Raw genomic sequence first — 12,009 nt, 5'->3', positions numbered from 1 at the left:
GTTTGATGTCAATTTCAAGGTTTTGAGAAAGAGGCAATAATTTGGTAGGAAAAGAAGAAAATGGGGTAAAAGATCGAAAACATTAGAAATGAAAAAAAAAATTACAACCCGACAACCCAACCCAATCCATATTTTAAGGGTTGGGTTGAGAATACTATCTGAGTTATTTGTGTTGACAACCTGAAAATATGGGTTGGGTTGGGAATGTTCCGAACCTAACCGAGCCCATTACATCCCTAAACCTATAGTTAGTTGTTATTAGCAAAAGATTCATGTTGCTAGGATTTTGTATTTTTTGTTATGAGTTTGTTCCTGTTTTTTTTTTTTTTTTTTTTTTTTTTTTTTGTTTGGGTGTTAGTTTCTTCCCATGGACGGGTTAGTTGTGTAGAAAAGGCATACTCCACTGATTGAATGAAATATGGCAAAAACTAATTATACTCACTCTCTCAAATATGTTCTGTTGTAAAGTATTGATTTTTCGGTGAGTGTTAAATTTCAAAAAAGTGAAAAACGAAAAGGGGATTAAAGGTTGATTCAACAAATTTTTACTTTTAACTTTTTAGATTGGTTAACAAAGAAACATACAATTAATTGCAACTTTGAGAATGAACTAATAACACTTAAGATTTATTCTTTTTACAAAACTGAAATTTCATAGTCGAAAAAACTACCTTTCATATACTTCTCTTACAAAACATTGATTTTCTTTTAGTTCTAAAAACCTATAAGATTCAGAGATTCAAATATTTTGGCCTCTTTGATTTGAGAATAGGACCTTCATCTCTAAGTTGAGTTGTGAATAATTTATCTTTTCTTTTTTTTTTTTCCATTTTCAGATTTATCAAATATATATCTCAAATTTATTATATAAAAATTCAAATTTGTGAGTTGCTCATTTAACTGCCCCTCCTAACTAACAATCTTTGAAATATTCTAAATTCAATAAAAAGAATTTCGTGATTACAAAGGTTCATATCTTTAAAACTAAAATATTTTGAGTCCAAAAATATTCCCGAAAAGAAAAGAGCCTAGAGTTTATGATTGATGCTTTATCAATAAACACCAAAAATAGTTTCTTTTTTTCATGACTTAAAATATATTTAAAACCAACATCTTCAAACAAAAAAAAAATTGAGAAATTTTTATCAATAGAAAAAAGTGAAACTTTTCATTAAAAAAAAAAACTTAAATTAAATATGGAAATTAGGATAGTTTTTAGGGACATTTACAAAAATGGCAAAATATTGAAGCAAAATTCATCAAACTCTCTATAACTCATTTGAAAATTTTGTTATATTTTGTCAATAGATTTTTTTTCCTATTCATAACAATTCCCCAAAATTTTTAATATGTTTGTAAATAGTTTTGAGGTTTTTTTTTAAAAAAATATAACAAACTGCTAAAATATTTACAATGTATACAACAATTTCGAAAATGAAAAAAACCCACAATGGAAAATACCAAAAATACCCCATTTAACATGCACTGGAGTAATCTTCTTTTGTTTATCATGTACTATAATCTAGACAAATGATCTACAATCGTTTAGGTCATGATACACAAACATGTAGTTCTTTAAAATAGGGAAAAAACTTTAAATTTAAACGATTGTATTGACTATGGTAAGCGATGGTTTAAATCATATCAACACGATTGAGTAGCTCTTTTTAAACGATTGGAAAAAATATTCAAGTTTAAACGATCGTGTTGACAATGGTAAACGATTGTGTTGATCATTTCAACACGATCGTGTTGTTTCATTTTAAGCGATGGAAAAAAGTTTCAAATTTGAACGATAGTGTTGACCATGGTAAACGATTGTGTTGATCATTTAAAATGATATTTAAACGATCTTGATATTCTCAAATATGAAAAAGATGAAAAAGAATATTGAAACAATCGTGAAATAATCTCAAAGAATCTTGCCGAAAATGATAAATATGAAATAAAAAAAATTAAACAGAATAAAAAATTGTTTAAAAGTAGAAGAAAGAAAATCTAGAAAAGGATATGAAAAAATCTAAAAGAGAAGAAAAGGAAGAAGAAGAAAGAGAAATGACGTGACGCAAGGGCAAATTTGGAAATTATAAAAATATTTTACCAGCTTCATGGATTTTTTTGTTTTTTGTTACACGGGCCGTAAATATTTTTAAACTAACCTAGTTTTTAACTTTCTTTTATATTTATAAAATGTCCAAATAAAAATGTTATATTTTCTATACCAGTCTTTTCAAAAATATAAGAAAGGGACAAAATATTTACACTGTATAGAACAATTTTGGAAACGAAAAAAGCTCACAGGCCTACAATGGAAATACCAAAAATGCCCTGTCAACCACACGCATAATATATTTTGTATATGATCATTTAGATTTGGCTATTGTTTAGTACATGATCGTTTAAATTTATATAGTCAAATCTAAACTAATTGTTTTCAAGATTTTCTATACACGATTATTTAATTTGGTTACACGGTCGTTTAGATTTAACTATTGTTTGGTACATGATTGTTTAGATTTAGGTTGCCAAATCAAAACGATATTTTTTTCAACATTCTTTAGTACACGATCGTTTATATTTGGCTAAACGATTTTTTCAAGATTATTTTAGTACACGATCGTTTGGATTTGGCTACACAATCGTTTATTTTTTGTACACAATCGTTTAGATTAGATTTTGGTAGCTAAATCTAAACGACATTTTTTTCAAGATCGTGGATCTCTTATATTTAGTATACACGATCTTGAACAACCAAATAATAGTTTGAAAAAAATGAAAAAAAAAAAGATTTGATACACGATTTTGAAGCAAATAACAATTTGGAAAAAAAAAAAAGAATAAAGAGGAAGAGAAGAAAGACGATGGAAAAAACATCGCATATGAAGAGGAAAAGAAAGAGGATAAAAAGGAAGGACAAACCTATAATATTTAAAAAAATGACTATTTTTTCATTTTGTTACACGAACGGTAAATATTTTACCCATTTGTTATATTTATGAAAATTTTCCCTTTCTATATATATATTGGGATTTTTTTACAAAAATATAACAAAGCGTCAAAATATTTACAATATACAGAAACAATTCCGAAAACGAAAAAAACCCACCATGAAAAATACCAAAAATGCTTTGTCAACCATGTCATCAACAACGTGTGTAATATATTTAGTACACGATCGATTAGATTAGGCTATTGTTTGGTACACAATCGTTTAGATTTGATCGTTTAAGTTTGGGTGGCCAAATCTAAATGATTTGTTTTTCAAAATTTGGTACACGATCGTTTAGATTTGGCTAAACGAATTTTTTCAAAATTTTTTTGGTACATGATCATTTAAATTTTTTTACACAATCGTTTACTTTTTCAAGATTCTTTGGCAGACGATCGTTTAGATTTGGCTAGACGATTTTTTTTAATTCTTTTAGTACACGATCGTTTATTTTTTTACACGATTGTTTAGGTTTTGTCATCCAAATTCAAACGATTTTTTTCAAAATTCTTTATACACAATCTTTTAAAAGAGGAAAAAAAGAAAGATGATGAAAAGAAATCACAGTAGAAAAAAAAAAAAGGCGATAGAAAGAAATCGTAGCGAAGAGCAGAAGAAAGATAGAAGGTAAACATGGAATATTTAAAAAATGGCCAACCTTGTGCACTTTGTTATAAGACCATAAGTATTTTAGTGGTTGGTTATATTTATGAAAATTTTACATATATTTATATATACAATATATTCCATGGTACTAATATTACTCAAGCAACTAACTAGAAAAATTCTCCAAATTAAAGAAGGATCAGAAATTATAAACAAGGATATAACCATCCAACCAGTCTCTTGCAATCACAAGTAAAAAAACTCAATTAAAATTTTACACGGATAATCATTTTAGTTTCTAATCTTATATCGATTAAGATTATAAACTAATAATTATATCAATTTACACGTTTCATATCATTTCGTTCAAAAATATATATATATATATATATATATATAACATAAAACTTTATAATTGTTTTCATTAAACTCTAGTTGTATAAGTGAATAAATTTAGATTCTCATTTAGAAATTTCTAGGAGAATTCTCTATGCATCAACTGTGATTTAGTAAATCAAATATTTGAAAAGTATAGATACATGTGATAATTGATGTAAGGATGATTTTACTAATGAAAATTGCAATAATGGGTCTAAATTAATTCATTTTAGGAATTAGGAGCTCAACTGATCAAAATTAAAAGTTTGCTATAGAAGTTTTCAAACAAAAGCTGAAGGAAGATTTGAACTGTGATACATTTACTCCTCTTTAAGGCTAAATTTGTTACAATCTCAAAGCTTTGAAGGGTAAAAATTTAAACATTTTCTTGAAAACTAAGTTATTGTAAACTAATCAAGTTTTAAAAACTGGAAAAAAAAAACAATTAAAACCATGCTTAAGTTTTTTAGAATCTAGCTAAGAATTCAGCTATTTCCTAACAGAAGAGGGGAGCATGATAAAGAGATTTGTGGGAGAAAAAACAGACCCAATTGTTAACATATACAAATAGTCTTAGTCTCTCTTCTATGTTCTTTCTTTTTACATTGTACTAATCGTGGTCACTAACTACTGAAGAATATCCTCTTGTTTTTTTTCACAAACAAGAAACTCAAACAAAGTTTAAAGATTCAAGTTTCCAGATTCGCAACCATATATTCTTATCTAAGAATGAAAAGACAGAGATTAAGGAAAAAAGAAATGTAGATTGAACATCACTCTACCATCACATATGATGAGCGATTCCAAAGCAACAAAAGAGAAACACAAAAACAAAGACTCATAAAGGTAAAAAAAGATTATTAAAAGAGGTGAAATGGGTTAAGATTAGATAGATCTACAATTAGCAACCATAACCAAAATATTTACTTTCACTATTTGAACAGTTGAATCCAAGAGAAAAAAAAAAACCAGACCAACAAAGAGAAGAAAAAAATAGAGAATTAGGATGATGAAGAACATAGAAGAAATGTAAAATAAATTAGCAACAATTCATGAATGGATCAATCTCTTTCTACTTCCATTTCTGTTCAACCATCCAAATCCCTTCAAAGCTTTAGTCATTTTCAAAAGATTTGGTTTTCCCATTCCCAAATTCATCTTCCCTGCTGAGAATTTCAATGCTTGTAAACAACAAAGTTGCCCTTCTCCATCTTCTTCTTCTTCATCGTCATCATCGGTTTTCTTTTGAATTTTCTTTCCTTTCTTCAATTTTCCATTCATTTTTTCTTTCTTCTGTAAGTTCTTTGATTCACTATTCTCATATGTTTCCCATAATGAATCCATTCCTTCTGTTCCTTCTGAATTATGCCGTTCTTCAAACAGCTTACAAGCAAGTGTTCTTCTCCATTCTTTCTCTTTCCTCATCGATCCATAACTTCCTAATGTATAATTACTATTATACTCTCTACTACTGAAACTCCCTGGCGAACTCCATGGACTCGATTCTGTTCTTGAAGATATTGATGATTCTTCTGCCATTTTCCTCAAATCTTTCATCATTTCATTCTCTCTGTTTTCGATTTGGGCTTCTTTTGATTCCTCTGTTTTTGCTTCAGTTTCATCCGGGAGAATTTGGGTTTCCTGAGGGAAATTCTCCATGGGTTCTTGAAAATCAACTTCAAGTTCTGGATTGTCATCCCCCCTATACGGGATTTGTTCAGAGCCACCAAAAGTGTAAGTTTCAAAGACGATTTTATAAGCTTCAAGCTCTTCGATGGGGGGGAATCCATGGATCTCCTCTGGTGTTCTTGTTCTCAAACTGTCAAAAATAATTTGGTAAGTAGTAGAAAGAAAGCCCATCTTGGAAAAATCAGGAAATTGATGAAGATGATGATGGTGGTCAGAAGGGAAAAAGAGAGAGAAGAAAGCAAAGAGGAGGAGGAAAGTGGTGATGAAGAGAGGAGAAAGAAAGGAAAGAAGTTTAAGAAAGTAAGGGAAGAAGAAGATGAAGAAAGAGAAATAAAGAGGGTGAGAGAGGAGAAAGAAGAAGAAATGAAACAAATGAGAAACACAGGACAGTCCAAATCCTTTCTTGGGGATGGAAACTTGAGACATTGTTAAATGCCCTTCTTTTTGTTTTCTCTCAGAGTTTTGTTGAAGCTCTATAACAATGGCGATGGTGGGAATGGAGGGGAAAGAAAAAGAAAGTGTTTTGAGAATTGAGAGAGAAAGCGGCGTGAATAAAGGAAACAGACTGAAACAGAGAGAGAGAGAGAAGAAGAGGAAGCAGAGAGAATGAAGAATGGAAAGAAAATGGCAGACTTTTACAAACTTTTGTCTGTCTATTATTATTATAATATCTTATTAACCAAACTCCTTTTACTTTATTTTATTTTATTTCATTCTCTCTCTCGTTGCCATTTGTTATCGATATTATCTGATTCTACTTGTGCCAACCTTTTAACTTCTCATATGCCTTTCTTTATTTTGTTCTTCATTTTTTAAGTTGCTTATCATAGAAAGATATAATCTTTGCTACGTTATTTGTCATCGTGATGAGTTATGTTAGATAGATAACATTATGTAAATAAATCAATTTAGTTCTTGCAAAGACCAAAATTAAAAAAAAAAAAAAAAAATGAAGATGGAATTACTATTCAAGTTTGTAAAGTTAAAATTTTAGAATTTACCCACTTCCTAAAAATTGCTAATAAATATAATTAGGGGAAAAAAATGTTGTAACACCAAACAACTCCAAATTGTAACTTTTTAGAATAAAAGGCTAAAATTGTGGAATGATTGATAAATCGACGGGCTTAAAATTAAGAAGAATTAATATATAATTGAAATGAGTATGATGATTATCCAGATGGCAAACTTTTAAATTAAGAACAATATCATTACCATAATTTTGTCTCTCTTTTGAAGTTGATGAGATATAATTATCAACTTAACCCAAAACTTCAAATTAAAATCCTCAATTAGCAGTAATTTTAGCCTTTGTTTGTTGAGTTAACAACCAACCCTTCACTTTTGCCTTTTCATTATTACGAAATAACTAATTGAGGGATGAAATTGATTTACGACTTCAATCACCCCTAAAGTTATCATATTTATTTATTTAATCACAATTTATTAAATCATACTAATTTCATTACAAAATAATGCAAAATTATTTTATTTCTTCTCTAAGCAATAAGAAGTGTTCACAAAATTTATGAACTTGTATGACTAAGTAATGATTGGAACCTACAACTATTCCAAGCAAATTGTGGTGATACTGTTTTTCTAAGTTTCTGACTTTTTAATTTCATTTGACTCAACTTGAAAAATACAAAAGCCCACATTAGAAGCTATTTAATATCAAATTTTGATTTTTGGTCTTTACTTTTTTCAAATTAAACTTCTCCATATTATTTGTTTATTTGTTTTCTTGTCCCCTTATATAACAATATTTTAAAAAACCAATCCAAATTTTTTTACTTTGTTATCCATCTTTTATAAATCATTTAAGAAACTAAGCTACATTGCAAAAATTACTGCCTTTGTTAGGTGATCATTTTGTTTTTAGTCATTGAAAAATAAATCATTTTGTTTTTTTTCCTTTTTTTTTGCTTTTGAAAAATAATCCTATTTTCTGCTCAATTTTTACAATTATTTGCATACTTCTTAAACACAATGATCGAATTCTTAACTAAACTCCTAAAAAATAAGTTCTTATAGCTATTTATTTCAAATATCGGATTGATTTTTTAAACAAATGATAAAAAAAAGAAAAATTTTGAAGACGAAAATAGGTATAATTTTTTAAAACAAAATGGTTACGGACCAAAGTTTAAAAAAAAAAAAGTTTGAATATGCAGTTGCTATCAAATGAATTGAAATAGAGATTGTATCTACCAATAAAACCAAATACTATAAAAAGAAAAGAACGAAGCGAAAATAGGCTTTTAAGAAAGGAAAAAACAAACAAGAGAAAAAACAGAAGGAAAGAAAAGGTCAGACTTGTAAAGTCAAAAATGAGGCACGTTTGTGGTCATCACACCCTCGCAAGAGATTGCATCTCTACATATAAAACAAACTTATCTAAATATATATTACATAAAAGTGGCAGAACCAACATTTTAAAACTAAAATAAAAATGGGAGGATAAATCTTTCATTTTCAACGATGGTCAAACTTGGTTCAAAATTTAAAACAAAACATGACCTTGTGTCATGGCCTATTAAAGTATGTGGTTAAATTATATAAACTATATGGTTAAATTATATGGTTTGTTTGATATAGTTCAATTTCGATTTATTTTGGTCTTAAACTTACCTACTTGTTTCATAAATCTCATTAGGGATTTGAAATGTATTTAATAAGTCCTACCGTATGAATTTTGTATTTAATAGACTTGATATATTTATGATTTTTTTATTTAAAAAAATTAACAAATGAATTTTTGTTGTTAGTGACCTATTTGCGATATTTTAAAAATTTTCACATATCTACACACAAATTCAATCTATAAAATCCAATTTATGATGATCAATTAATTATACAACTTTTAAATGTTCGAAGTCTAATGAACACGATTGACAGCTCAAAGATTTATTACATTTTTAGAATTATACACACGCTTCAATTAACAGTCCTTGGTTTTCAATTTTGTTTTTTACAAAAAAAAAAAAAAAAAAAAAAAAACCTCCCTACTTTGAAAAATATTTTTAATCATAGCTTAATGCTAAGAATCTATTTGTATTGACTAAAAAAAATATTTTTCAAAAAGTTATTTTCATTTAAACATTAAAGATGAAGATAACTTTTAGGTTCTTTGAAAAATTATTTAGCATGGTTGCCAAAAATCTTGAATTTCTTTTAAAAAATGACTTATTTAAAAAATTAAACACATGAAAGAGTTAAACCAAATTTAGTAAAAAAATTATTAATGGAATGGATACATCCATAACTCAGAGCCTAAAGTAAATCCCCATGGAAGTAGGGTTGTTGTGTTATAGTGTAGGAATAGGACTTTTGAGGGATAAAAAAGGAACAACATCATGACAATGCAACTACCGATTAAGGGTACTTGAGAGAGCATGTCTTTCCAACAGAAGCTGCAAATTAGACACATGTCCTAACTTTCTTTTCTTTCCTTCTTTTTTTTTTTTTTTTTTATTTTGAGGTGAATGATTGAACTTCTAACTTGAGGTTATTGTACATACTTGATGTTAGTTGAGTTGTATCCATTTTAAAACATATTGTTAAGCTAGGCTTATTTTAGCGTCAAACTATAGAGGACAAATCTTTCGTGAATGGAAAAAGAAGGTAAAATTCTAAAAAGTAAAAGAGGATGGGTTTTCTTTTTTTCCTTTTAACCACCTAATCAATGCTTTTTTTCATCCCCTTTACATGTAGACACATATGTTTTTAATTCAATGAGAAATAGATACAAGAAAAGCAAAGTTCTAAAGTCACGAGGGAACTTACAATGGTTGTGTCATGACAATAATGGTGCTTCGGATGCTTTTGTGAGGATGGGCCCATCAAGGTTGACAATGTTAAGATATTGTTCCCATCGCCCAAGAAAGAACGATTTTTCTTCCATTTGTATTTGTCCAATGCGAATGTTACATAATTATATTCCTGCTTGTCCTGTGCATTCAATCAACAGTCAAAAAGGAATGGAAAAGGACGAACGAATCCACTCCAATTATCATTCCTTTTCTCCAGTCATTTACCGACCCCATTGAATAATAATTAAAGACATTAATTAATTAAACATTTGCTTCATAATTCCATCAACCGTACAAACAAAGCATAACCAAAGACAAAAATACTCATGAATTGATATTAAAGGTTTGGTCATCAACAGATAAAATCATCAAAGAAAGAGGCGACTGGAGTATACCATGCCTTTAGTGTCCAGTGGCAGAATATCGTAACATACATGGAATATGAAAATTGGTTCCATTGAAGAAATTCAAACTTGACTAGACTACAATATGACCTAGAACCTACAAGTTCATATTGGTTTTACTCTGTCATGACAGGCTTGTTCTCGTTGGCCTTGAATCTTTGCTCTTTCGGCTTCTGCTCCTCGGTTTTCCTGAAGTAAAAATCACAAACAACTCGATCATATGACAAAATGCTCATTTTCTAACATGAGACAAGGTGATGATTACCAGTCGAGGAAAATACATCACAAAATGTTCTGCTATTATTATCTTTTGGATTACGCATTGTGGGAAGCAAAGCAATACTCTTGAGTAATTCAAACAGTAGAGACAAGCATTCAACACAATAATAAAATTATTTCCCCTTTTAACTGCTGACTTATCATTAGCATAGCAACGACAATTAAGGATATTCTGGAAGTCTGAAAAATGAGAGGAAAGCAAAAGGTAAGAGGGGTACAATCTTTAATTTTTTAGGTTTCATATAATAAGATATTCGCTAGGTTTGAGCATAATTTTTAGTAATATTGCATAGAATAAGCGGAAAGCCAGGCCAGATCAAAAAGTTCTAAAACAAAGATAAGTCAGTAATGCACTTTTGAAGGATTGAAATTTGCACTTTTTGCTTGTTCTTTATTTTATATATGTGTGCATATGAAACAGATTTGTAGTATGTAGCATAATGAAAACTCAAGAATAAAGAAATTACAAAAAAGGGGCACAAAATTACTGAGACTAAAATTGTTAAAGGCAGAGTAGTAACATTTACACCAATATAAAAGAAGCCACTAATCTTGATTTTTGCTAAAGGCAGTATTGCTAAATGATAAATGATAAATGCCTCTTGTTCCTTTCAGCTCAAGATTCCAAAAGAAAGGTTAATTTACACTTGAAAATCATAAAGTAAAAGAACATAATTGTACTAGAAAGTTTAAATCCACCTGATGTCGCTAGCTATATACTGAATTCAAATCATGTAAATTCAAAGTAACAATGAATCTAAGACGCATGCAATAATTCATACTAAGAAGCTTTCTTTAGAAGTTAATGGTACAGTACAGTAGAGTTCGCCGGTCAAAACTCTATTTCATGAGTAATATCAATTCAAACACCCTTGACGCTAAATAGAACATCCTTCTCGCTTCATTCGTCTATTCACTAACAAGTAACAAGTACGCTTGGAGTAGAAGATTCGAGAGCAAACGTCGATCAAAAAAGCAACACGAAAACCGAACTGAGAACTAAACGGCCAGATACTAAGCTGCCACTTCCAAAATCATTTATACTCCGACCGTTATTTCGCTCGCCAGATCAATGTCGAACAAATTTCGCTAACTACCAATTCAATCTACTCAGTTATAAAGAATCTCAAACCAATAACAGACTAATTAGATAAGTTTCGGGGAAAAGCAAGATGAAGTAAACAAAAATCAAAAGGACCTACAATCCGAAATCAAACGAATAAAGAGTAAGAGAGAAGAGAGAAGAGAGAAGATGAAGTTAATGAATTAAGTACATTAGGAAAAAGAATCTGTGCAAATAGGTTTGTAAACATGGCGAAAACAAGAGTTATAGTACATACCTTCTGTCGTAAGCTCCTCCTCCCTTCTGGGTGAGGAAAGAGCGGAAGAGGGGAGAGTTGACATCGTAGATCATCGTGCAGCGGTTGGAAGAAACAGCAACAAGCAAAAAACCCTAATTTGTGGCCAGCCCCGAAATCTTCAACTTTCGTTTGTATAAATATTATTATGGGTAATATAGAGAAGAGAATTAGGGGGATAGATGAATTCAAACAGCCTTAAACCCACAGTCCGCCGTCACCCTCGAAGAAAACTCAGAGAAATGTTGAATATATATAGGAATCTTTTAAAAAATATAATAAAAACAGATAAATATTTACAACAATCTTGAAACTAACAAAATTTACAGGCCCACTGTAGAAAACACAAACATGCTCTGTCAACCACGCAACATCGAATATATTTGCCATTAGATTTGCCTCCAACTTATTTTTTCAAATAGTTTAATTTTGTTAGGTTTAAATTTGGTTATATATCGTTTAGATTTAGACCCAAATTTAAACGATTCATTTTT

The 12,009-nt window shown here is 29.5% G+C and overlaps 1 protein-coding gene across 1 annotated transcript; it reads right to left on the bottom strand.

The window, feature by feature from the left end:
* Positions 1–4,874: 4,874 nt before the first annotated feature.
* On the bottom strand, positions 4,875–11,762 carry LOC103499217 (uncharacterized). Its single transcript, XM_017047037.2, has 3 exons — positions 11,498–11,762; positions 9,449–10,067; positions 4,875–5,792 (listed from the first exon to the last, which is right to left on the bottom strand). The coding sequence occupies exons 2-3, from the start codon at positions 9,460–9,462 to the stop codon at positions 5,024–5,026; spliced, it is 783 nt and encodes a 260-aa protein (XP_016902526.1). The 5' UTR covers positions 9,463–10,067; positions 11,498–11,762; the 3' UTR covers positions 4,875–5,023.
* Between the last annotated feature and the right edge of the window lie 247 nt (positions 11,763–12,009).

This window comes from Cucumis melo, chromosome 4 (genome assembly GCF_025177605.1).
Source record: "Cucumis melo cultivar AY chromosome 4, USDA_Cmelo_AY_1.0, whole genome shotgun sequence".
In the NCBI taxonomy this organism is placed as follows: Eukaryota; Viridiplantae; Streptophyta; class Magnoliopsida; order Cucurbitales; family Cucurbitaceae; genus Cucumis; species Cucumis melo.
This window is presented reverse-complemented; position numbering and strand designations above follow the sequence as displayed.